At 37.8% G+C, this 27,305-nt stretch overlaps 2 protein-coding genes across 2 annotated transcripts; one reads left to right on the plus strand and one right to left on the minus strand.

The window, feature by feature from the left end:
* Nucleotides 1-10,222: 10,222 nt before the first annotated feature.
* On the minus strand, nucleotides 10,223-11,695 carry LOC149193244 (replication protein A 70 kDa DNA-binding subunit E-like). Its single transcript, XM_089407259.1, has 3 exons — nucleotides 11,375-11,695; nucleotides 10,669-11,227; nucleotides 10,223-10,488 (listed from the first exon to the last, which is right to left on the minus strand). Exons 1-3 carry the CDS (start codon nucleotides 11,693-11,695, stop codon nucleotides 10,223-10,225), a joined length of 1,146 nt encoding a protein of 381 aa, XP_089263385.1.
* A 2,132-nt stretch (nucleotides 11,696-13,827) lies between these two features.
* Nucleotides 13,828-14,331, plus strand: LOC149193245 (uncharacterized). The gene has a single exon (XM_089407260.1). It carries the CDS (start codon nucleotides 13,828-13,830, stop codon nucleotides 14,329-14,331), a length of 504 nt encoding a protein of 167 aa, XP_089263386.1.
* Nucleotides 14,332-27,305: the final 12,974 nt, after the last annotated feature.

Genomic DNA, 27,305 nt, shown 5'->3' on the forward strand with positions numbered 1-27,305 from the left:
TGTTCAAAATATTGTTTGTGGTAGTAAGCATGCTAGTAGAGACATGAGAAAATGAGAGATCTTCCGCTGGAAATGGGTTTTCACTTTGTAATATGATGGGATTTCCCTCTGCAATATTCGCTACTAAATTTTACTTGTATGGAAAGATTACTACTTTCTTTGTTCAATATTTTATTTTAATTTTATTCATTCGAGTCTATTATATTATATTTTATTACAATTTTGTTCATTTCAGTCTATGATATTTTATTCAATTCTATCACATTGTTTTTCGAAATTATAAAAGTAAAGGCAGCTTCCTATTTTTTGAAGTTAGAAATTATAAAGGCAAGGCAACTTCCCTTCTCTGCCATTAAAGGTATCTTTCGATGCAGAGTAAATATACCATTTTTAAATATTAAAAATTCAAAAATATTATTTAAATGCTCGATCCACAAGTGTCATCCAGCGCATGGATCCACATTAATAAAGTGGATATAGTTATGACAGGTATATGGTATATGATTTCATATTGATAAAGTATTTCCAGTTAATAGAGGAGTATAATTTGAATTTAAACTGGGTGTTTTTCCATTTTCAAATAGGTATGTAGATACAAAACAATATGCATAGAGATACAATGTTCTTTTATAATAAAGTAAATTTAATTGGAACAACTTTTACTTTGGCATTTTATATTTCTTAATCTTTTATCACATAATATCATAATTATAATCATGAAAAATTAATTCAACTTCAACCTTTACTTTCTCACCCACCACATACGCCCCATAATGATTATATATTTTCAATCTCAACCTCTCCTCAGCAACTTTTTACATATGTCCAAAACTTTTCGTCAACTTTTTGCATCGGTAAAAACAAGGTTTAACATGATCAAATCAACTTCAACTTCTTTTTGCATAGGTAAAAACAAGGTTTGACATGATCAAATCAACCTCAACTTTCTTTCAAAGTTATGCTTAATCTTAAAATGCCTTTACTATTAAGATGTTCAATTGTCAATTTGCAAATTGGGTTGTTTTGGTCATTCCTATGAATCTTTATATTTTATCATTTCAATTATATTATTATTAATTATTATTTTAATTATATTATTATTATTATTATAATTATTATTACTAATTTTTAAATAATTTTTATTTTTTTTTACAAAGTCGGGTGCTATATTAAGGTCTGAAATAAAATAGGGGAGTCAGATCTCCAAAGATACAATAAATGCCGGAAACAGCCTGGGTCAATAGAGTTACAAAATGAGACTCTCTCTATGACCCTTTTTCTACTTGTTCTGATTCTAAAACTACTAAAGCTGCTATAGATTCTTACGAACTGAGATAACCAAAATTTACATTTAAAGACCATTTTAGTCGATTTCGATATGGCTGATTTGTCTTGCAGTAGATTCCTCCGGCTTTGGGTCCACTTCAGGTTGTTTGGCACTTGAGGAGCTGGGTGCCGCTTTGTTTCGTTTATCCATCATCCATTGCAGAATTGAAATTGATTCTTCTGCATGGCTGCAGCAATTTGCTAAATGACGAAACTGTTCATGCAATGAAGATACCCTGTGCAAAAACATATCTATTTTAAATAAAATTAATTATACCTCACAAATTTAATTGTATTTTATTAAAAATCACATATGAATACATTAAGTATTGGTTTAAGAATATTATATTTTGACTTTCTAATCGCACTATACAATTATGGCTTTCAATGTAGTATCATTCTATATATGTATATTATTCTTTACAAAATATAATAATAATAACATGGTTTCTAATGGAATTAACTTTTTAATAACAACATATCAACATGTTTTCTAATATTATGTTTTGACTTTCTATAGGATAGTCATGGTGGTTATTGCCTTTGTCACAAGCAAGCTTTGTATATGCTTGGCCATTTATAAAGGTTTCTTGATTTTGGGTAATTAACTTACTCTAAAATGAAAAAAGACATTCAATGTGTTCTTTGTAATATAGATATAAACATCTAAAGAAAAGTTATTGCACAATGATCCAGTGCAAGAAAATTTTCGACAAATCAATTAACTCTTCTATAAAAATTCAACAATTCCAATTCCCAGTTAATTCTTGTAGGAAGAAAGTTCTATAGATAGTCAAGCATATATAAAGGTAAGTAGTGAGGAAGGCAATAACCACGTTGACCATCCTGTACCAGTACATTTGATATTAGAAGAACAAAACCAAAACCAAACCATTCATATTAATATAGTAAGTGTAGAACGCGTTCATACTTAAAGCTCAATAGGTTCAATAGATTATTGGCAGCACAATTTTTTTCTAAATAAAAAGTAAATTACAACGTTGTACATGGTAAATGAAAAGTGGAGAAATTTGTGATTTGCAAATGTTAAAACAAATCACTTACATTACTGGTTGACAGTAGAACTAAAACATTAACATTATTAAAATTTTGAAACCGATTTTAAATTCATGTATTGTATTTTTCAAAGTATTTTGTTTTACATATTTAAGTCCTCAAATATAGTGGTTTTAGATTCCATTTTGGCAAACCCACCATTCAAAACAATATGTATTGCACTTATTAATCTATGCTCTGTCCAAGATACAATTCAAACTTTCATTTTCAAGCATTTTAAGAGGCAAAACAGTGCAAATATTTTAAATGCTCTATTTACTTGTCTGAATTTCTACAAATAAAATATATATCTTACATCCCCACCCCACCTTTAAGGGGTTTAAAAAGAAGAAAGAGCGCTCTCAAAAAAATTAGAAACCTTTAATATAAGGTGAATTTTTAAAAATTTACATCAAGAATTTGATTCTGGAAATTTCTGCAATCCCTACACATCCTTCCTTTAAAGGGCATTTTACAATTTGGCTTTCCAAAAATGGAAATAGTCTCAACCAAAATTTTCAGTTATACTTTAATCTGTGTCTCCAGATAACAACTCTCAATGATCGCCAGTTCACACAGAACATTGGTCACACACCAATTGCCCCCACATAACACTGCTTATGCATCACTCATTCGCAATAGGTTAACAGGTTTCTTTGATATCCAATTCTAACAATAGTTTTAGACCATCTTTGTGTTTGCTTCCTCACATAATCTGTGTCTCCAGATATTTTTCCTTCTACACTCCACAATTTTAAATTCAATTAAAATGATTTCAGTTTCTTGGAATTTTCTCTGGAGCAATCTTTGCTTCCCCAAAACTGTTTATACCCTTTTCCATAAGTAGGATACATACGCAGCGACATTTTTCACTCAAACCCTGAAAAAGAACAAGCCTTCAGGGAATTTCGTCTGGATCTTTTATCATTAATGTAAACAAAGAAACACAATCTATAAATTCCCACTGTTTTCTTGAAAAAGGAATCAGAAGAATTTACATTTTAAATGGCAAATATGAATACTTTCGAAATTATGATGAGTTTCTTCTTCCGTATCTATCACATAAGTAGTTTTAGTGCCACCCCATTGTTGGCCACTCTTCGCCGCTACATCTGTAACCTGGACACTTTGCCTACTTCAATCGCCCTGCACAGTTCAGATCTCTCTTGCTACAGGATCTACGCATCAATTCTGCACTCAATGGCTCCACAATTATAGCCCCAAGCATAATTTGTCAGGGATTACCCTAGATTTGTCACGGTAACAATCTAGAAAGCAAATACTCAAAACTAATTGATTGAATATATCTCAGTCCCAGATGAAACATATAAAATTAACATTAATGGTAAAACTTAACAACATTTGAATCCTGCAAGTACAGGCAGGGATTGCCTATAGTTACAGCCAAGAATAATGCCTTGTTCAGGATGATATACAATAGAAAAATTCATTATGGAATGAAACGGTTTCATTATGTCTCAAGGATCAAATATGTAGAAATTTTGCATTATGTAATGAAACGGCAGCATTTCATCTCAATGATCAAAGATCTCTTAATCAAAATAATGGTTTCCATTAAATGAATGTCATTACAAATTGCAGGAAGAATAGTTAGGAGCTCTTTAATGAAGAGCAGATCCCCATAATAATCGCATGGTCCAGAGAGATATCCCGCAGGTATGTACAAGTAGTTGAGAGTATAAATGAACAGAACATATGTACAGGTAGTCTAATAATCAGGACCCATGACCAAATCAAATGACTCACTAAAACAGAGACAACTCAAAAAGTTGTTGCTTCATCTGGATCAGTAAGTCCTTTGTGTTATGGAAACCAACGGAAGATAAATAAAATCAACTATACAGTTAGAAGAACATATTGTATTTCCAGGAGATGAATGAAGAAGCTTTATGGGCTTTCTAAAACAGTTGTTTTTCTGCCAATAGCAGGAACTTTATAGATAGCCCATAACAGTCAACATGGGATCGGTAATGGAAACGTGTTTCTTTATAAAAAAAGTTGTTGGTTGAATCATAAAACCCAAAACAAAGAGCAGTGGACCACGTACTTGAATACTCTTTGTTCATACAACAGAGAACAGTTCTATTAAGATATAACTAAACATGCCAGATATAAGTAAAGATATATACAATGAAAGTATTCGTTGGCTTCTAAACATATGTACAAGAAAAGTATTCTATTATGTAGAGATGTAAATGAGAATGAGCCGCTAATCATATATGCATGATGGGCCATGGCATCGGCAACACCAGTTAGTGTTTATTGTGGTGCCATGTTGTGCGAGCTGTTCCTGCAGTTGATGTCGCATCTGCCGGTGTGCATCCCTTTCATGGATGTGAATTGTAATCTTAAGTAGTTTCCTTATATTCTTTAACAACGTAATTGCTGGGCGCAAACGGTAAAGTGGCATGGATTGTTGTGGCAGGATCCTTGTCTGCATATCTTGTAATGTAAGTTCTTGTTGCTGGATTTCTTCACAACACTCGTACAACCGTCGTAGGTAGCATGTATTCATACCTGTTGCCATCCAAAAAGGAAACACTGTAAGTGACAATGAATATGTTTGACGATTTTGTTTGAATATTCGAAATAAATTAAACGATTCCAAATGAGTATAAAATCATATGAAATTAAATGTAATAGCAAGAAATCTATGTGAAACTTCGTTATGTAGTGAGTGGTGTTTACCATGTGGGTAATTCTGGAAGACAGGTTGTATGATTGGCTAAAGTGTATTATCCTGGATGGATTTTGATGCAAGGAATGATTCCTCTTGCTGTCTATGCTTAAGATATGGATTCTTGTGCATTTGTGCAATGCGGGAGAATGGGAATGCTGGATTGATGTGTATGTCTGCTAGTGACCGCACTCTTGAAATTGCAGTGAATGTTAGCCCTTGGCGTTCTCTGGTGCCGATGTCCACTGTTGCTTTGTCTAATGTCATTCCTTGTGACTTGTGTATCGTTAAAGCCCATGCCATTTGAAGTGGTATCTGACGGCGTGCACCCCTTGTGATGGGAGGAATGGGTACATATGTTGGGTGTGAAATGTCCCACGATGTTCCTCTGTATTGTTGAAAGTCAACAACCACAAAGGATGGTAATGTTGGGGGCTTTGAGTCAATTGAATAAAATATTGAGATGACCTTCCCAAGCGCGCCATTGACAAGGCGTGCATGTACCCATAAGTTGTTGGTGAGCATAAATTTTTGTTCACTGCATAAGAGCACCTTTGCAGGTAGGTGCTCATCTTCTGTTGTAGTAGGAGTTTTCTGTCTTTGTTGTTCCGCAAAGCAAAGTGCTACTGGGATGTTCAATTGTTTGAGCATTTTCTTATTATGCAAGACAACTGCGTTGTTTGTTGCGAATAAGTGCATGGACTCGTCGAATGTGCATTTCTCTTCATGTGTAAGAGATGAACTTGTTCTTGACATTAGATGTTGCCAATCTTCAAGTGTAGATATTCCATTCCTAAGATTTACAAGTATTTGCCAGAAAGCAACCTGGGACGAGCTAGCTCCTTGTTGACGGAATACGGTTGAAAGTGTTATGAATATGTCGAAGCTGCGCCAAAGTGCAGTGCCACGCGATGTCCCAGCATATAAAGGAATGTCTTTTATAGGTGGTAGTTGGCCTAAATCTCCGACAAGGATAATTGAGCGATTACCAAATGGTGTATTCCGATGAAGAGGGAATGCCTCTCTTAGACGATCGTCAATGCAAGAAAGCATTTTTGGACCAATGAAGCTCATTTCGTCAATGAGGATGTATTCTACATGACGGAGTTGCTCTTGCAGGTGTAGGAGCGGCTGGCCTTCGAGAGGATGCATTGTCTGGATAGGGATATGAAGGGCAGAGTGAATTGTGAGGGAATTTATGTTGAAAGCTGCAACACCGGTTGGTGCAAGTAACAATAAAGGGTTTTTGTTGGATGGTGAGTTTTCCACAAATGCTTGGTGAAGGCATTTAATCAAATGGGATTTTCCTGTGCCAGCTGTTCCTTGTACGATGATCTTCCGTGGGGATTTTGGCGAAGGGGTTTTGAAGTGTGAAAAAACAGCGGTGAAAGCTATGCTTTGGGTAGGGGATAATGTATGCTCATGGGGAAGGTTGGAAAATGAATGATGTTGGTTTTGAATGGGTGAGCGGTTGAATTCAATGAAATTGATGGCAGTTTCTTGCAAGGGGGGAGGGACAGTATTTTGTGACCAATTGTGGTTGACATCGAAGTCGCGGTAGCCAATCATGTCGAGGTCATCAATTGCAATATTGTAACCTGGGTGTAGTTGAGAGAGGATTTGCCATTCATTCATCTGCATGGAATCAGGGGGGGTGTGTGGGGTAGGTTGATCTTCAGTAGGTGGGCTTTGTGGGTTTTCGGGTTCTCGATGGACATGCCATGGTGTATATGCACCCTTTTTTTGTTCCCAGTGTGCAATAATTTCTGCATCAGTTGAACCGATATCATCAGGGAGTGTTCGGAAGGGGAAATACAAGAGTAATTCACTCCAACAGAAGGTGGCATAAGAAGGATTAGTAGAGGAAGGAATGACATTGTAATGGGGCAAGACATGTACAATCAATGGGGGGAATATGTATTTCCAGTGGTTTCTTCTCCGCTGGGCAGAATATGACCACGAGCGAGCAGCTTCAAGGAGGGGCAGTGGTTCTAGTGAGGCAGGCCTGTTCATATATGCAACGATAAAGTTTGGTGTCGAACCAGGATTTTCAGTATCTTGCGAAACACGTTTGAAAACAGCCCTGTTGACATTTAAAGAACGGAATGTACAGCTGCAAAGAGAGAGAGGTAGCTTTTGTAACATATGGCATATTTCTTGTGCACCAATGTCTCTATCTGCAATGGTTTCTGTAAGGAGTTTCCGGATGACACCACTAGTAGGTGCTTCTCGAAGGGCACTTTGTGATAGTCGCGATAGCATTTGATGGTAGCTCTCCGATCTTGTCTCCGCTTTTGTTGCATACTTTGAAATATATTTCCATACAGCATGGCGAGAAAGGACTGGTTGGCAATCAACATTTGCTCTCCAAATAGAGAGTAGATCGGCGTTGTGAATATTCAATCTTTCATCATTGCGAGCAGGGACATAGGTTTTATGACCTTTATCATCAATGAAAAGTGAAGAAGTGGACTTCAATTCCCACGGTACTTCATATCGGCAGCTAAGCACATTGTCTTTCTTACGAAGACAGGAAGATTCATGACACTTTGTATGACGTTGAACGCAATTGACAAGCTCTGTGTAGTCTTCAAATTGATTGGATGTGAATATTGCTGCTGTGTCAAGGAGACACGGGTTATGAATTGTTGACTGCTGAAGCGGAATAGTTCGGTGTTCTGCCTGACGTGGATTCCAAGCAGTTACGTAGTGGTCAAAATATTTCTGTGCATTAGCAACTTCTAATGCATTGTCCCAATCAAGTGTGTCCATGTTTGGTGCATTTTGTAGCCAGAGGAAGCCATGAATGTGTGCGGATCCTCTATGTTGCCATTCGTATCTGAATATAACATGAAGGGTACATTTAGTTAATACATGTATATGCAATGTATAAAATTAATGTAGAGGGATATGGATATTAAATAATACCTGCACCAGTAGTCGGTTGCATGGAGGCCTTTTTGAAGGATTTCTTCAAGGAAAATTGTAAATCTACAATGCATATATTGGGCTGTTAGATGTGGGTTTTTAATTATGTTTTGGATTTTCCATTGGAAGGGGTTGACTGAAGTGGAAGGAACACTGGTGGGCATGATCGTGTGCAAGTCATGCCATTTAGTATCAGCTGCACTGAGAGTGAAGAAGAATGTTGGGCTTCCTATTTGCGTGATCATGTCAGTCAGCTCAGATCGGCGTTTGTTCCAGAAAGACCGTGTTCCTCGTAGAGCTGACCCAAACCTCATTATTTGCTCTGGCAATCTTGAATCCGGAGAGTCATGAAGACACTGGCGTAGGTCTGATACCGTTGTTGGCAAGTTGTTCTCAATGTACTTCTTCACGAAAACACTAGTTGTTGCTTGGCTACGATGGCGCATTAGAATGTTATAAAGATAGTAGCGGAATCTTGGGTGTTGGCCAAAGCGGTTATCATGGTAGTGAAGCAAGTGCAAAGCATATTCATGCATTTCAACTTTTGTAAGTCTTGGTTGCATGATCATTGCGATGCCTGTAGGGAAGAGTGTGGGGAATGCCATGGCAAGGAGGCCGATGGTGTTGTATTCATTTATAGCGGTTGGAGATATTGGAGGCCAATCGATAGAGCTTGTTGAACTTGAATGGGTCGAGTGCAAATAGTTACAAATGTGGTCACGCTCAGTACATGAATTTGGGAGGACTGGAATGAAAGAAGAGGGTTGGATTTCTAATGGAGGTAGCATGACATCAGTAGGATTATAAGTGGAATCATTAGTGGTTTGGTGTGGTTCAAAAGAGGAGGTGGTTACACTGTGGAGAAGAGAAGAAATGTCTGTAGGGAGATCTGGCAGCGTAGAAATTGCAGATGAATTCAATTGAACATCACGGTAGTAAGGGTCATATTTTATTTTGTATTCAAGGGCTGCAAGGACACGGGATTTGCAAACGTAGAATTCGTAAGCCTTTTCAGATGGATTTTGCCTTTTCACAATGAGGATGTCTAAGTCAGAGAGCATCCGGGGTAAGTATTTGGCAATATTGGTGATATCTTGAGGGAAGCTAATTGTATGGCCACTATATTTATATTGACCACCACGGGAATGAGTGACTTGTAGAATGGGGTTGACACGTGCGATGAGAATTTCTTCAACTTGGGTTAATTAGTGAAGGACACAGGGTTGTTCTCCAGGGTCCATGTTGTTTAGTTCAGAAAAACGATTGGTAGATTTAGATGATGCACAACGAAAACAAGAGAGTCTACTGTGGAAGAGCTTTGTTTTCATTCCTGGGTATGCTTCCTTGCATGTTGTGCAAACATGCAAGGTAGAAAGTCCATCAATCCTTTCTCGAAAGCGACGGTGTTCTTCGTTAAGGGGAGGGTTATATTGGATATGATGAACGTGTGCTGGGTTGGTTTGTATAGGTGGGAGAGCATTTGAGGTGGGAAGGGATGTAGAGGAAGTAGTAGGGTTGTTGTGCTGTTCATAAAGTAGTCGACGTCGTGCATTTATTCGATCCTTTTGTTGTGCATAAAGAATACGCCGCCGCTTGTTTTTGGCCGCATTTTGATTGTTTGGTGGCATATCTAAACAAGTACAAGTAATAGTTGTTAGTTTTCGTAAACAAGTAGTGCATGTTTGGTATCTCATTTTATTGGGTGCACATCCATTGTGAAATTGGAACATTATATTTTGAACATAGATTTAAATTTTTTTTAGTTCAACATCGGTGAAGATAGGTAGATTAGGTAGAAGGGAAAACATGCAATTAGGAATGCTATGAAATCATATGTTATTTCAGTATCTATCATTGAGAGGAGAGAAACAAGATTAAAAATATTTCGTTCCCTTTTCTTCAAAAAATTTTTGTTTGACATGTTTGAGCGATAAAATGAATAGCTTAGCAAGCAAGGGATCAATGTGTAGCATGTAGACAACGAACGAGAAACATATGTAGTGACTCTTTACAAATGTTGATATTTATATTACGTAAAATGTAAATGGCAAACATACATATGTTGGAATGACTGGAAGAGAGTATTTGCACTGAAAACTACAGGTTTCATCATAATAACATGGGTGTGTAATTTACAAAGATGAGACAATTAGTTGTGTGGAAATGTTTGTTTATGTACAAACAGGCGTGGTTGATGAAGACCTAAGAAAAAGTTCAAAGGCAGTGAACAATAGGTCGTTTTGAAGCAGAAAGCGCTTGAATGTCAGTGAGCGCTTCCTTGCATGCAGAGGCATATTGAATTTCCTCTGAATTGATCAGTATTGGTTGCAAGCGTTGAACACCGTTGAAGTAATCTGTTTTAATGGAAAGTGTTAGCTGGAAGCGGTGCCCTGAAATCCGGCCACAAATTTCCTGTAGATCAGTTGGTTCGATAGAAAGTAGGAACAGGTCTTTTGCCGTGATGCCCATGAGCTCGTTCCCTACATCATTGAAAACTGTGACGTTCTGTAGATTCTCGGTGTGGTCATGTAGCTCAATTTTAAGTTTGTAACGGTAGTCACATTCTGGGAAGTCACCGTTACATTTTGTACAATGCCAAAGATTGTTAGAATGCTCCACAACCTTCTTCATGCATTGTTTTCCATTGAAATCTAGTGGACATGCTAGAAAGTAGAAGTCATCCATATGAAGAGCAGTAATTGTTGCTCGAACTGAAACCCAGATTGCTTTATCAGAGGGCTGCATGCCAGCAATTTCATGAAACGTCTTTCGTGGCAGGGCACGTTTCGAAGCAACACCATAGTTTCTACTCAAAGATGGAGAAGAAGAGCTATAGCCGGTTTCACGGAACCATGCATGTAATTGCTGAGTTTCTTCAACCTGTGGATTTATTGTGAGAGTGCTCGTTGGTATCGTCCCTATTGTGGTGCCATTAAATTCAGACACGCGGCCTCCTTTGATTGCAAGAATTGGTGGGTTGTCGAAAGAGTAGAATTCAGAAAGATGCTGTCCGATATAGTCACAGTGGTCTCCCCATAATGTTACATCAATGCTAAAACCTGACCTGTCCTTTAGTATGAGTGTTTTCCTTAATGTCTCACTTCCATCTTTTCGTCGAATTGTTGATGCAGGTGACGTGGAAGTAACAACACCAATGACATCCACATTTGTATTTGGAGTTGCACTTTTTACTTCAGCAATATTCTTGAAGTGAAAGTTCTGGTAGGGAAACGTTGGATCATCTGTAGGACATGGATTGATAGTGGAAGCAACAGACAAGTAAATCTCCCATTTGTTCTTGAGGTGGTTGTAGTTTGGATTTGCTTCTCTCACTGTGCCATTTGATACAATGTATAGTTGCCCAACCTGAATTAGATTGTAAAGAGATTCGGCCAGTTCAGCAAATGCAGAAAGGTGGATCTCTTCCTTATCACGGTTGATAAGGTCAAATCCGAAAACTTTTCCTGAGCCTCGCACATTGTTGTATGCCTTCAATGATGTCTTCGCAGATGCTCTACCTTGGATAGACCAATACTTTCGGTAAGGGTTGAGTGCCGTGAATGGAATTGTTGTAGTTGTTGCCGTAGTTGGTGGAGTAACTACAGAGGGCAAGGTATCTTCAGCTGACGAAGAGCTAAATTGGGCTGAACCCGCCTGTGCATGCTGCAGCGTCGATGTGTCCTTCATCAACGCTGCTGAGCGCTTCACAACTTCAAGCTCAACGACTCGGATGGACCTTATGTAAACAAGTAAGAAATGAATTAATAAAGATTCCGTTTTCCTTCTTTTGATGCAAAAAACGGCTAGGCGGGAAAAAGTAAAAGAGGGTGATTTCAAATGGTGGGCCTTACGAGGAGTTTTGGAGCACTGTGCAAGCTGCTTTTTTGAGCAGAATTATTGAGCCAATTTGGATGTCTCCAGAGACAACTTGTGGGCCATATGCGGATGGTAGCAAAGTCTTATGTTGATGTGCTCCATCAGATAGAGTAATGTGGAAGTGCGAGGATGTTGTTTTCAATGAGGTAACGGAACCTACATCGATTATCTGAAGTAGTGGTTGAATCTCGGTGCAACCATTCAGCAATAGAGGAATGGCATTCGGTGTCAAGGTTGTCTCCATAATAGAACAAGAGGTTTCTTTTTCCCGTGATAGGAGTACCTGCAATTCATCAATTTCACCACAATACAGAATTCTAGTCAAAGAAGATGTGACATGAATGCGGAATCTAATCTAAGAAGGCTAATTGTTGATGGTGAAACAATAATAAGGGCACAACCTACACGGGGAGGAGAATAACCTCTCATATTAACCACCCAAGGTAATCCACGTTAACAAAATGGAGTATGTTTTAACTTTTTCTACAAAGTTAAAAAGAGGGAAATGGAGTATGATGTGAAAGGGGAAAGAATGTGGGCAGTTTCAATATAATTTTAGCCTTACCAACCCATGTAATTGCATGACCTGAAAGGAAGGGCTTTGAATGACAGTTTCTTAGTATGTCAGTTTCTTACGCACCACACATGCAGAATTCAGAGTAGAATGACATATGTTGAAGAGAAATAGGGAGGAGCCTCAACCCAATAAATAGATAGATCATGAGAACTTGCCCCTACTACGGACTGTGTTCTCCTTGGAAACCAGCAGATGTTCATGTGGGAGACGTGTTCACCACAGAGGAATTTAGGGGTGAGTGCTTAACAATAGGGCTGACACAGCAGGTGTTACAGTCCCTGCCTTCCAAATTTCAGAGGTAAACTCTGTATGTTCACACTTTACCATATTCACTTTAGGGAGGCTGGCATCATATACCTATTTTGAACCCAATCATGAACTCCATGGGTAGCAGTGATACGCCAATGGTGTTGCACATGGCTTACCCAACAAGGGATAATATTGGCATTTGCATGGGATGAGTTGACCTAGTAATAAATTTAGGTATAATTCGGTAGCAATGATGAGTTAAACGTTAATTATGTACATGCCAGTAATGCAGTGGAGTTGATCCTAGCTAGGGAACCATCATCATTATACCTGTTCTAGGTGTGTGTATGTATGTATAAAGCTGGTTGGGTGAAGCTACATATTTGTTTCTTCAAAGAAGAGCAGAGTACTTGATGCAAAATTGTCTACTCTATAATTCTCATTAAAAGTGCCATGAAACTAAACATTAACAAATTAACAGCTAATACGCTCATGACAGACCAGCGGAACAGTAAGATATAAATTCGTTATAATGATAAAAAAAAGTGCACATCATTGGAACAATGGAACAGCAGAGAGAAGAAAGAGCAGAAGACTGTTGTATGATTTAGCAATGGGCAATGACAATTTTTATCACTACTAATAAAAAACAATAAACAGACGCGACAAAAATCCCTCACAAGGAGAAGAAAGAGTACATTATGTAATGTGCATAACTTCCTCTGTATCACAACTTGAAAAAACGGACATCCACATACTTCATGAGTCTAAAATGCAGCATATAAGAAATGGAAGGATTCATTCACCACACATGCAGAATTCAGAGTAGAATGACATATGTTGAAGAGAAATAGGGAGGAGCCTCAGCCCAATAAATAGATAGATCATGAGAACTTGCCCCTACTACGGACTGTGTTCTCCTTGGAAACCAGCAGATGTTCATGTGGGAGACGTGTTCACCACAGAGGAATTTAGGGGTGAGTGCTTAACAATAGGGCTGACACAGCAGGTGTTACAGTCCCTGCCTTCCAAATTTCAGAGGTAAACTCTGTATGTTCACACTTTACCATATTCACTTTAGGGAGGCTGGCATCATATACCTATTTTGAACCCAATCATGAACTCCATGTCTATTAGTGCATTGGCTTTGAGGCTGCCTGTAGCATCGAAACCAGCAACTTCACGAATTCACTCTGCATGTGCCCCTTGCTATTGTGAAATTAAGCTTCCCAATAATCCAACAAAGACTATTCCACTTCCTTTGCTTCTGCAAGATTCCTCTAGTCCGGATTCTCACAGAATTGCTGCCACCTTTTACCTTGATGAAACTGCTTTTCAAAGGAAACTTGCAGTTTCATGGTTGGGGAGAACAAAGACTGCAAACCCTTGCCTGGAGGTCGCAATTTATTCCGGAAAAGGGAGAAATTGTGGTATTGGGAGTGATAAACAGCTTGGGAAGTTTCGAATTGGACTTGATGTTAAGTGGATGGGTTTAAGTTCTGTAGAGGTTCATAATGGGTGGGTTTGCATTGGCAAATCTAAGGCAGGGGAATTGCATTTGGATGTTAGAGCAGAACCTGATCCATGGTTTGTTTTCCAGTTTGTTGCCTCAGCCCAATAAATAGATAGATCATGAGAACTTGCCCCTACTACGGACTGTGTTCTCCTTGGAAACTAGCAGATGTTCATGTGGGAGACGTGTTCACCACAGAGGAATTTAGGGGTGAGTGCTTAACAATAGGGCTGACACAGCAGGTGTTACAGTCCCTGCCTTCCAAATTTCAGAGGTAAACTCTGTATGTTCACACTTTACCATATTCACTTTAGGGAGGCTGGCATCATATACCTATTTTGAACCCAATCATGAACTCCATGTCTATTAGTGCATTGGCTTTGAGGCTACCTGTAGCATCGAAACCAGCAACTTCATGAATTCACTCCGCATGTGCCCCTTGCTGTTGTGAAATTAAGCTTCCCAATAATCCAACAAAGACTATTCCACTTCCTTTGCTTCTGCAAGATTCCTCTGGTCCGGATTCTCACAGAATTGCTGCCACCTTTTACCTTGATGAAACTGCTTTTCAAAGGCAACTTGCAGTTTCATGGTTGGGGAGAACAAAGACTGCAAACCCTTGCCTAGAGGTCACAATTTATTCCGGAAAAGGGAGAAATTGTGGTATTGGGAGTGATAAACAGCTTGGGAAGTTTCGAATTGGACTGGATGTTAAGTGGATGGGTTTAAGTTCTGTAGAGGTTCATAATGGGTGGGTTTGCATTGGAAAATCTAAGGCAGGGGAATTTCATTTGGATGTTAGAGCAGAACCTGATCCACGGTTTGTTTTCCAGTTTGTTGGACAGCCTGAGGCCCTGAAGACAGTCCTCAGATTTTGCAAGCGCAAGGAAAAGTTCATCAGCCTATTTTTAGCTGCAAGTTTAGCCATGATAGAGGTGATCACTCCAGGCAAGCTTTCAAACCTCTTCACCTCATAGCATTTGATATTCAGACGAACCTGTCTTTTGTTTTCCGAAAAACTGTCGGTACATTCAAAGTGTAAACCTATTAGAAGCTGAACGTAAAAATGAAATTTCTCAGATTGTCCATGTAAGGAAAACTTAAGAAGTTTAGCTTGAAAACTTAGAGTATCGTATTAACTGAAATTTATGACGAAGGCAGCTTTTAAAGTAGTAGATTCTGGAGTAAAATTGTTTCCAGTATATCATGATGTTGCCAAGATTCTGCAAGGGAATGTATCACCCTAGTAAAACTTAATAAGTGTAGCTTGAAAATTCAGAGGATGAGATTAACTGAAATTTAAGGAGGCAGATTTTAAGGTAGAAATGGGCTCTGGGGTAAATTAGGTCTGAAGATATCATCATGTTTCCACGATTCTGCAGGGGAACATGTCACCCTAGTAATAGATATTGCAAGTACACAACAAACCATCGTAGGAATAGATACTCCTAACAGTCAGAACCAGAGAATTCTCAATGTGGACACTCTTACGGATAATGGCGTTTACTGGAAAGGAGTTGATGTATTGGTTTTTGAATCATCCCATTGGTGGCAAGATCAAAGGTGGGAAGTATCAAAACTCTGAACTTTCTGATTAAAATTTTCAACAAGGGGCAGCCAAATTTAGTGTTGTAAATGATATTAAAAATGTAATAGTTTGGAATGTGGTTGGACAGATGGGACCTAATCATGGCTAACAATAACAATTTTATGGCGAACCACTAAATACAGGTCAGAAAATGAAGATAGCAAAGGCAGTAAATAACGGCAACTTGGTATCAGTGGCTGAAGAGATATAGGGCAGACTCACAAATCTGTATAACCCTACTAACCTCAGCAAAGACTGCTGAGGCGAATTGATCAACTATGCTTAATACACCCATTATGGCGAATTGAGAACACTCTCATCTGGGTATATTTTATGAATATCATTTACCTTACAGTGTGATAACACGCTTTGTATGAGCTGATGCACGTCTTTTGCTGATGGGGGCAATGCAGCCATAATTTGACTCATCAGCAAAAGAAGTGCATCTTTACTGGGGCCTTTACAGAGCATCGCGAAACTACAGTCCTACCTTGTACGCATGCATCAGGACAACAAAGTAATTCCTTGTAATGGCACTGGTTTGGACGTTGGGTAAAACTAAATTGTTAACGATGGTGGTTTGCTCAGTGGGTAAAAATAAGTTGCTAATGCAGGGTTGACATAGGTTTAATAGCATACTGGTAAATTCATGGAAGCAGAGCAGTACAGAAAAGCGAAGAGAATTCAACCGAGACAGTGAAATACATATATCCCATTTCTGCTCTATCATCAAAGGGAATTCAGCCTACACATATATCCCAATTCTGCTCTATTAGGGAATTCGGCCTACATAGTAACTGACAGCCGATTAAACTACTGCATTGATGTATATATCCTAATTCTGCTCTACCATCTTCAAATGTTCAACAAATACAAAACATGCAGCACATACCTTAACACAGAGACAGACGAAAGCAAGATCTGCAGTGAAGTTGAAGCTTGGCGGTGCTGTGCAAATCGTTAGAACCACAATAATTTGTATTTTTATTTCTGAACGCTGCCGGTAGTTTGATGCAAGAAGGAACCGCAGAACAGTTACTACTGGAACTTAAGAGCGCATAAGCTGCGGAAGATAACTGCAGGAAGTTAACACGACGCCGCCAGTCCCTCGCAGAACATAAATATCCATGAATACACGACGCCACTCCCTCGCAGAACTGTCCCGCTCTATTTTGACGCCACTCCCTCGCAGAACTGTCCCGCTCTATTCTGACGCCACCTGTCAGCACGAGACTGAAAAACTCTCGGTTGTGCCATTCGGAATCCGATGCCACGTGTCTGCATGAGGAACAAAGGGACGACGAAAGTCCCTTTCAAAGGAAGGCCTATCGGCCTAATTAAGTGATCTAAAATTAATATTCTTTGATACCTATTTCGGAAATATCAAAAATATATTTACATTTTTGAAAAAAATAATAAAAATAATAATTCTAATTAGGAAATAAATTTCAATTAGAAATAAAATTTATCACTTAACAATTTGTCATTATACTCCAAATATAAAAAGAAATAAATTTTAAAAATATATTATTAATATATGTATTGTTAAAATAATAAAAAATTATAAAAATAATTTTTCAATTTCTATAATAAATTTAATTATATATATATGAATATGACTAAAACAAAAACATGTATAGTTAAGTGTGTAAATGAGAGGGTACAAATGAACATATGCCACTCTTATTTTAGGAGGTGAGGAAGGTGAAAAGGAAGAAAAGAAAGAAGGGGTAACTAAGTATTTTTACTTGGTCCCAATGGTGGTTTTCTTCATTGTTCTAGGTTGTTTCTTTATGTCACTGTTTTTTTTTGTTGCACTAACTTCAACTGGTATGATTGAACACTCTAGAGCATATACAACATGTAATTTTAATTTTTAATAAAATTACCATTTTTCCTTGGGGAAAAAAGTGTGTAAAAACTAAATATGACAGTTGTAAAAAATTATGAAAATATGTTTAAAAGTGTGTAACCTATTAGACTTAAAAGACAAAATGTTTTTTGAAAAACACTTTCCATCATAAGATTTGAAATTCAAAAATTTTGTAAAAAAAAAATTCAAAATATACTCAAGGAAATTATAAACCTCATTGTTTTGAGAAGACATAACAAACCAAAAATAAGTAAAACAATAATACTAATGAAAAACACATTTATAAAATATATGTAGTATATTAATTTTCCATGATTCTAAATTTTATTTCTTTAGAATTTTATTTAAAAAATTAAAATGATACAAGTTTTGAAGCTACTTGGTTTTAGTACTATTATGGTAAAAGGCCAATCAAGATTCATGCAAACAAAATAACCAATTTATGTGGGAGATAATGCACAATCATGCATTTTCAAATATGTAAAAAACTAGAAATTTCCCAAAAAGGGGCAAAGAGAGGCCGTAGGTTTGTTAATTTGGAAAATTTGTATGAGAAAAATATTTATAGCTCTCTATGCCATATGTTTTGCATTTTCAAAAGTTGCAAGGTCAACCTTTGAAGATGAAAAATCATGCATTAGATCTAGCCTTTAATTGAAACTAGCTATTATCCATGCCCCGATAGAAAACTATAAAAAATAATAAATTATATATCCACAACTGTAACACCTTTCTGTTGCATCATATTTACTTTTATTTTTAACGAGTTATACTAAACTTACAAACTTTTAAATTCACTTAACATGTTGTTAAAAGAAGTCAAGGTTGGAAAGCCAAGTATCATGACATTTTGTTTAAAGAAATTAAACAGGGTTAATTAAGAAAAAGGATTCAATACAAAATAGTTATGAACTCCTGGAACAGTTACAAACAGCTGCCACCGCCTTTCTCCAAAAAGGAGAAAAGGAAAGGGCATACAAGTGGGTTGTGATACCAGTGGGAAAGTTGAATTATGGCAAACAGTCAAGTGGGTATGCGACTTGAGGTTCGATCGTAGTCCTGATGCCCAAGATACCTGACTGCTTTTATTCTAACTGCGAGGAGCAGGAAGTGCTCGGTGGGGGACCATGGACGTGATTGCCAGGTCCAAGGTTGGGTAGTGAGACCTTCCAGAAAGTTTACTGATTGCACAAAATAAATAACTCTGGACAGATAAGTATTCAAAGGAATTAAGAGTAATGGTCTCGTTTTCTGGCTTTAAGTTGGATATTGATAATTATGTATGACATTTTGTATAAAATTTACATTCTTTTAGAGAAGAAATTAGATGCCGTAGCCTTTTCTCTAGCTTTACATTATGATTAAAGAGAAACCATGCAGTATTATAATTTACAACCCTAATTGATACTTGTTGTATTAAAGATAGATGCAATCACTGTAGAGTTACAATTCTTGCCCAGACACTGCTAACTGTGTATATTCTGGGATAGAACAATCTAAATAATTTGTACATTAAATAGAGATTACCATGAAAGAAGTACTCAAAGTAATCATTATTTTCTTGAACAAGAAAGGCCCAAAACCTCATGCATAAAAATACTTTGATTGTAAACATGATTGAAAACTAGAATTTATATATATATATATATATCTATATATATATATATATATATATATATATATAAGTTTATCTTCGGACTTAACATATGTTTGCAATTCAAATACGCATGCCGGACTTACTATTATGCACATACTCAAGATTTAGCATTCATACAACACCCTTCATTATGCATGCATTTTTATATTTACAAACAGGTACCGCCATTGGAATCCATGAATGAAAATAATATTATATATATGTAGAAAGTCCGAAGAACTAAAACATATGAGAAACATTCCTCTGTTTTGAACCCTCATTTCAATCGTTCCCTTCATAGAGGACACTTTTTTACTTCTATGGTTCTTCTCAGATACCCGGTTGCCATGGCAAGGGCCATGGTTTAGCAAAGATTGTTCATAACCTATCGAACATTCATTATAGCCAAAAAAAAATAATACATAATCATATATGGTAGTGTATCCATTTTAAGCAACATTCTTAAACAGTTCAATTCGAAAATATTCAGGAATGTTCAAAACAATTTAGGCATCCAAGGTGCGAACCCAAAATAGATACAACCTATCGACATAACTTAGCACTTAATAGTTGGCGAATTCTTGGTACAGTGAGGGTTTGGCTATGCCGAGAGCCAGCAAACCCTCCCACCCCAAATATGGAGCTAAATCTAATATACCAGACAAGAAAATTGTCAATTCGGGTGACCAATCTATCAACAGTAGAGGAATTTGGCTCAGGTAGAGGCCCTTCTCGAAAGCTCATTAACTCCACAGTCAAGCTCGAGGGTATACCTGAATGCCATAAAGAAACTCGTTAGAGGTAGTCCTAAGGTCTAGTACCTGCAAATAATGTTCAAATGTAGCTATGATAATGATTATATACCTGTGAGGAACAACGCCATAGTTGGAGCCTGCATACCTGAAAGCCACACTCTTTTGTCAATCGCAACTACCAGAGGAAATGAAAGTAGAAGGGAGCGTCCTAAATTAAAATGAACATGGTCTTTGCCACAGAGAGGTATCTTCATTTGGCCCTCGGGATTGAGGAAGGAGATGAGACCTTCCTTAAGAGCATACCTGCAATCATCATAGTGGTCAATATAACCGAGTCGAGTAGGTCGATGTATTATCAATTCATAAAAACAATCTATGTACAGTGGACTACCTCATTTCTGTTGCCCACTTGAAGGTGATATCCATCTATTTGTTGAACCAAAGGAGGGCATGTAAGGGCAAAGGTGGAAACCCTCATTCCCATGTTCTTCACCCTGCGTATTTCAGAGTTTCCCTCTCTTATCAGAAAGATGAAATGAAATGGAATGGTGAGGTTAGGGATTACTCCAGGTTAGAGTCCCCATGTCTGAGCCACCTGCAATGGGCCGGATGCAGCATTCAAGACCTTTGCATTAATCAAACTCAAGTGGAGGAGTCATCACCCCTACCAAGGCGAGAATAGATGGAGTGCAACCAGGAGCTTGGACGGATAGCAGTGTAATACGCGCCAACCCTTGTATCTCTAATGACCCCTTAACCTTTGTATATGCTATGAAATAAATGGGGTAAGTTGTAAAGTTATTTATGGTAATTATGAGCGAATTTTTTTTTTTTGATTCGAGGTGTTACAAATGGTATGAGAGCCAAGTTCATACACTAAGGCTTCTAGGTTAAATAGTATACAACAGAAATTCTTTTTTTTTTTTGCTTTTATGCTTAAAAATGTACAATAAACAATTGAGTTGTAAATGTGAACACAAAGAGACAGAGGCAGAAGTCTGAAACCAACATGCAAAGGAGCCCCATGGTCCCAAACCCACTGGATGTGCCTTATGTAGAGGCGAATCCGAATATCTGCATATAACTGGGAGAGGAGTCTCGACAAGCTAATGTTGTGCTGCATGAAACAGTGCAGCAACAACATGCAGAGATGATAAATTTGAGGTCTGATAATGAACTAATGAGGCAGGAGCAAGAAAAGATCCTCAAGAGCCTGTCCGACCGACAGAATCAACGAGGGCCAGACCCAAGTACGGAGAATAGAGAAAGAACACCAACAACTCACCATGGTGAAGATAATGCCGAGTTAGCAGAAGGACATAAGGAGGATGAAGAAGGGCGTTCGGATAACGTGTCAGACCAAAGGAAAACCAAAAAGAAAAAGACAGAATTACAGGGTGAATTTAAGAAAATAAAACCATCACTGTTCGAAGGAGAATCTGAGGAGGCCGCTGAAGCGTGGCTGATTGATATGGGGAAATATTTCCAAATTTATGAATACACTGACAAGCTCAAAGCACGTTTAGCGATCTATTAGCTACGAGGAAAAGCCACTCTCTGGTGGGAAGAAATCAAGATGGCGAGAAAGATTAATGAAGAACAGGTGACATGGCAAGAATTCCAAAAACACTTTAAGGATAAATACTTGACAGAGCGTTACTATGATGAAAAAGCAAAGGAGTTCCATGAATTAAGGTTGGGAACCTTGACTATGGATGAATATGTGACGAGGTTCACCTCCTTGTTATGATATGTTCCATACATGCAGGAGGAGAAAGCAAAGATTCAACGATTTATTAGCAGTCTGCCTAATTTCATGAAGGAAAAATTGGAATTTGACTATCCAAGATCAATGGATGATGTGGTGCGTAAGGCCCGTATCTGTTACCAACAGATGAAGTAGAAAAATGAGGCACCCAAAGGAAATTCAAGCAGAAAAATGAGGAATCTACCCCCTAATAGACAACAGAAATTTGGAAATGGACAGAATAGTCAGCAGAGAACCTTTGGAAAGTTTTCTAGAAATCCACCAAAATTTCCAGCATACCCCGACAGAAAACAGACAGAAGGTATTAATAAGCCTGTGACTGAACAACCACCTAAGCCACCTCTGCAATGTTGGGGTTGTGGAGAATCTCACTATTATAAGAACTGCCCACACAAGGCCCGAACTGAACAGCTGTCCAATATGCAAGAAGCTTCTACAGTTGGAGATATAGTGAGAAGTATGCCAAGAATTAATGCCGCATTGGACGACCATCAGGCAGAATACCAACCCACTATGATCGAGTGTGAAGGTATGATTGCTAATCAACATGTTTCTGTTTTATTTGATCCAGGTGCTAGCCTGAGTTACATTAGCCCCAAGGTGGTAGAAAAATGTTTGCTGCCCAGTAGCAAATTTAAGAAATCATGGCTAGTACAACTAGCCACCGGAGCTAAGAGGAAGGTGTCTGCCAAATCAGAAAACTACCCTATCATAGTTTCAGGGCAGCTCATTCATGTTGATCTGAATATATTACCCCTAGGTTCCTATGATGTACTGATAGGAATGGACTGGTTAGAAGGACGTTGGTCCTTAGTGGATTGTAAAAATAAATCTGTGAGCTACCTTACCGAACTGGGACAAAGAAAAGAAATTCAGGGAATCCAGAAAAGCATGAAATTACGCCCCATCACTGCTAACCAGCTGGGAAAATGCATTAGAAAAGGCTGTCAGATTTACGCTATTCAGGTAGGATATTCTAATGACAGAAACAAAATGACTTCTTTAGAAAACATCCCTGTAATCCAAGAATTCAAGGATGTCTTTCCAAAAACTATTCCCGGACTGCCCCTAGACGTGACATCAATTTTACTATCGAACTCATACCTGGAGCAGCCTCGGTTTCAAAATCCCCTTACCGCATGAGCGTTCCTGAGTTAACGGAACTCAAAATGTAGTTGCAAGAGCTTCTAGACAAAGGGTACATTCATCCCAATGTATCACCATGGGGAGCCCCGGTACTGTTTGTTCGAAAGAAGGATGGGACTTTAAGGTTGTGCATTGACTACCGACAGCTAAACAAACTCACCGTCAAAAATAGATATCCCTTACCTCGGATTGACGATTTATTTGACCAAGTTCAGGGGGCCAGCGTATTCTCTAAGATTGATCTAAGATCTGGTTATCACCAAATCTGAATAAAGGACGAGGACATCTGTAAGACTGCCTTCCGAACTCACTATGGCCATTACGAGTTCGTAGTACTGCCCTTCGGCCTTACAAACGCCCCAGCTACTTTTATGAGCCTGATGCACAATATATTTCAGCCTTTCCTAGATAAGTTTGTGCTGATTTTTATAGATGATATTTTAATTTATTCAAAAAATCAGGAGGAACACGAACAACACTTAAGAATCGTGTTGCAAATCTTGCGAAATAATTAGCTATATGCTAAATATAGAAAATGCGATTTTTACAAAGATAAAATTCAGTATTTGGGTCATGTTATATCAACTGAGGGCATAGTGGTTGATCCGGAAAAGATAAAAACAGTAATGGAATGGACAGCCCCAAAAAATGTTGTTGATATCTGATCCTTTTAGAGAAGAAATTTCTACTATTAACCGATCATAGCAGTTTAACAAATTTTTTTAATCAGTCAAGTTTGAATGCTCAGTAGGCCTGGTGGACTTCATTTCTAAGTGAGTTTGACTTCGATATGAAGCATCTTAAAGGAAAGGAAAATCGAGTGGTTGATGCATTAAGAAGAAAGATGCATTGTGTCTATGAGATACAACTCAGTCAGGTACAATCTAACCTCCCTGAAACTATCAAGGAAGTGTCCCTCAAGGACCCAGAATATGCTTTTCTATTGCAGCAAGTAGCAGAAAATCGAACAAAGGGAAAACAGTCTGATTATGATATAACTCCTGAAGAATTGTGACCTTTGGGAACAAAATTTATGTTCCCAATCAAAATTACGTTAAGCAATTTTTAATGGATGAATTTCACATGAAGTCATTTTCTGCCCACCCAGGATATCAGAAACTTTTAACAGTTATCCGGAAAAGTTACTTCTGGCCAAGATTAAGAAACGATGTGGTAGAGTACTTATCCAAGTGTTTGGAATGTCAGTTAGTAAAGGCAGAGCATCAACATCCTACAGGTCTCCTACAACCGTTACCCATTCCTGAGTGGAAATGGGATACAATTACTTTAGATTTTATTACAGGATTACCCCGCACTAGAAAGCAGCATGATTCAATTATGGTGGTAGTGGATAAGCTGAGTAAAACAACCCATTTTATACCAGTGAAATCCACTTACAAGACAATAGAGATAGCAGATATATTCATGAAGGAAATCTTTCGATTACATGGGATACCCCGGGTTGTGATTTCCGACAGGGATGTAAAATTTACATCCACTTTTTGGAAAACCCTTTTTGTTGAGTTGGGTACTCATATTCAATTCAGTACCACTTACCATCCGCAAACAGATGGACAAATGGAACAAGTAAACCAAGTCCTCGAAGATATGTTAAGAATGTTCGTTATGCAACAACCCCACAAGTGGGAGGATTACCTCCATTTAGTAGAGTTCGCGTATAACAATGGCCATCATGAGTCATTAGGAATGAGCCCTTTTGAGGTATTGTATGGAAGGAAGTGTCAGGTACCCACTGACTAGAATAATCCAGTTATTAAGCTGCCACTGGGTCCAAATATGTTAGCTGAAATGGAGGCCACAGTGAAAAAGGTTCGCCAGAACTTAAGGGCCGCGCAAGATAGGCAGAAGGTTTATGCGGATAAAAATAGGACTCATAAAGAATTCCAAATAGGGGATCATGTATACTTAAAATTTAAACCCTGGAAGAGCACTCTACAGTGGAAGGGCTGCGCCAAGTTGGCACCACGGTATTGTGGACCATTCCAAATACTAGGATGAATTCGACCAGTGGCATATAAATTAGCGCTTCTAGGCCACATACAAGTTCACAATGTCTTCCATGTATCATTACTAAAAAAAATTGTATACAACCCTCAACATATAATTAACTGGGAAAACATACAGGTAATAGGAACAAATAAATATATGAAGTTGAAATTACAGTTTGGCACAAGTCTAACTATGAATTACGGTGTGTGCAGGTCGAGCCCGAGGGAGAGTTCCTGGCAGAGCCTCTTTGTATTCTAGATCAGAGAGAAACCACCTTACGAAAGTGAACCATCCCCCAGGTTAAAGTGCAATGGAGGCACTTTGGCTCGGAAGAGGCCACTTGGGAAGAGGAGGAGGTCATGTTGCAGGCCTATCCAGCATGATTTTCTTAGAAGAACACCAAGGACAGTGTTCCTCATAAGGGGGGAGAGCTGTAACACCTTTCTGTTGCATCATATTTACTTTTATTTTTACCAAGTTACATTGAACTTATAAAATTTAAAATTCACTTAAAATGTTGTTAAAAGAAGTCAAGGCTAGAAAGCCAAGTATCATGACATTTTTTTTAAAGAAATTAAACAGGGTTAATTAAGAAAAAGGATTAAATACAAAACAGTTATGAACTCTTGGAACAGTTACAAACAATTGCCACCACCTTTCTCCAAAAAGGAAAAAAGGAAAGGGCAGCATGGGCTGCAGAAATTTTTTCCTTGAGCTGGGTTGTGATACCAGTGGGAAGGTTGAATTATGGCAAACAATTGAGTGGGTATGCGACATGAGGCTAGATAGTAGTCCTGATGCCCAAGATACCTGATTTCTTTTATTCTAACTATGAGGAGAAGGAAATTCTCGGTGGGGGGCCGTGGACATGATTTCTAGGTCCAAGGTTGGGTGGTGAGACCTTCCAGAAAGTTTATTGATTGCACAGAATAAATAAATATGGACAGATAAGTATTCAAAGGATTTTAATTATTACAGATAGTAGATGGTGTGCATTAGGAGTACTGGTCTCATTTTCTGGCTTTTAAGTTAGATACTGATAATTATGTATGACATTTTGTATAACAATTACATTCTTTTAGAGAAGAAATTTGATGCCATAGCCTGGGGGCTTCAGTGGGGGAGCAATACCATATCACGTGGGTCCATATTGGGGGATATTTATTGAGAAAAAAATGACATAATATATTGGGGGATATATAGGGGGTAGAGGGTTTTTATATTGGTAGGTATAAAAAAAGGATCCCAAAGTTAATGAAAAAACATAAAGGGGTATAAAAAATGTTAATGAAAAAATGGATACCTACAATATGTAGTGAAAGTAGGGGTTTTTAAATTGGGAAGGTGTATTGGGTTCATATTGGTAGGGGGTTAAATAATGTGATTTTTAGAGATATTTTCCAATATTTAGTCAAATTAAGGGTATTTTTTAATATGCCACGAACGCACGTGATATGTCAAAGATTCATTGAGCGAAGCCCCCATGTGCCATAGTATTTTCTCTAGCTTTACATTATGATTAAAGCAAAGCCATGCAATATTATAATTTACAACCATAACTAATACTTGGTGTATTAATGATAGATGTAATCATTGTAGAGTTACAATTCCTACCCAGACCCTACTAACTGTGTATGTTCTGGGATAGAACAATCTAAATTATCTGTACATTAAATGTCAATTACTATGAAAGAAGTACTCAAAGTAATCATTATTTTCCTGAACAAGAAAGGCCTGAAACCTCAAGCATAAAAATACTTCAACTATAAACGGGATTGAAAACTAGAATTGATATATATATATATATATATATATATATAAGTTTATCTTCAGACTTAACATATGTTTGCAATTCCAATATGCATGCCGGACTTACTATCAGCACATACTTAATATTTAGCATTCATACAACACCCTTCATTATGCATGCATTTTCATATTTAAAAACATGTATCGCCATTAGAATCCATGAATTAAAATAGTATTATATATATAGAAAGTCCCAATAACTAAAACATCTGAGAAGCATTCCTTTGTTTTGAACCCTTGGTTCAACCGTTCCCTTCATACAGGACACATTTTTACTTCTATGGTTCTGCTCACATACCCGGTTGCCATGGCAAGGGCAGAGGTTTAGTAAAGACTGTTCATAACCTATTGAACATTCATTATAACAAAAAAAAAATGCAAAATCATATCTGGGAGTAAGAAGCATTCTTAAACAATTCAATTCAAAAATATTCAAGAATTTTCAATACAATCCAGGTATCCAAGCTGCGAACCCAAACCAGATACAACCTATCGAC

This window comes from Pinus tabuliformis, chromosome 2_2, assembly GCF_031772625.1.
Source record: "Pinus tabuliformis cultivar Carrire ecotype Pingquan chromosome 2_2, CPIR1, whole genome shotgun sequence".
Lineage (NCBI taxonomy): Eukaryota > Viridiplantae > Streptophyta > Pinopsida > Pinales > Pinaceae > Pinus > Pinus tabuliformis.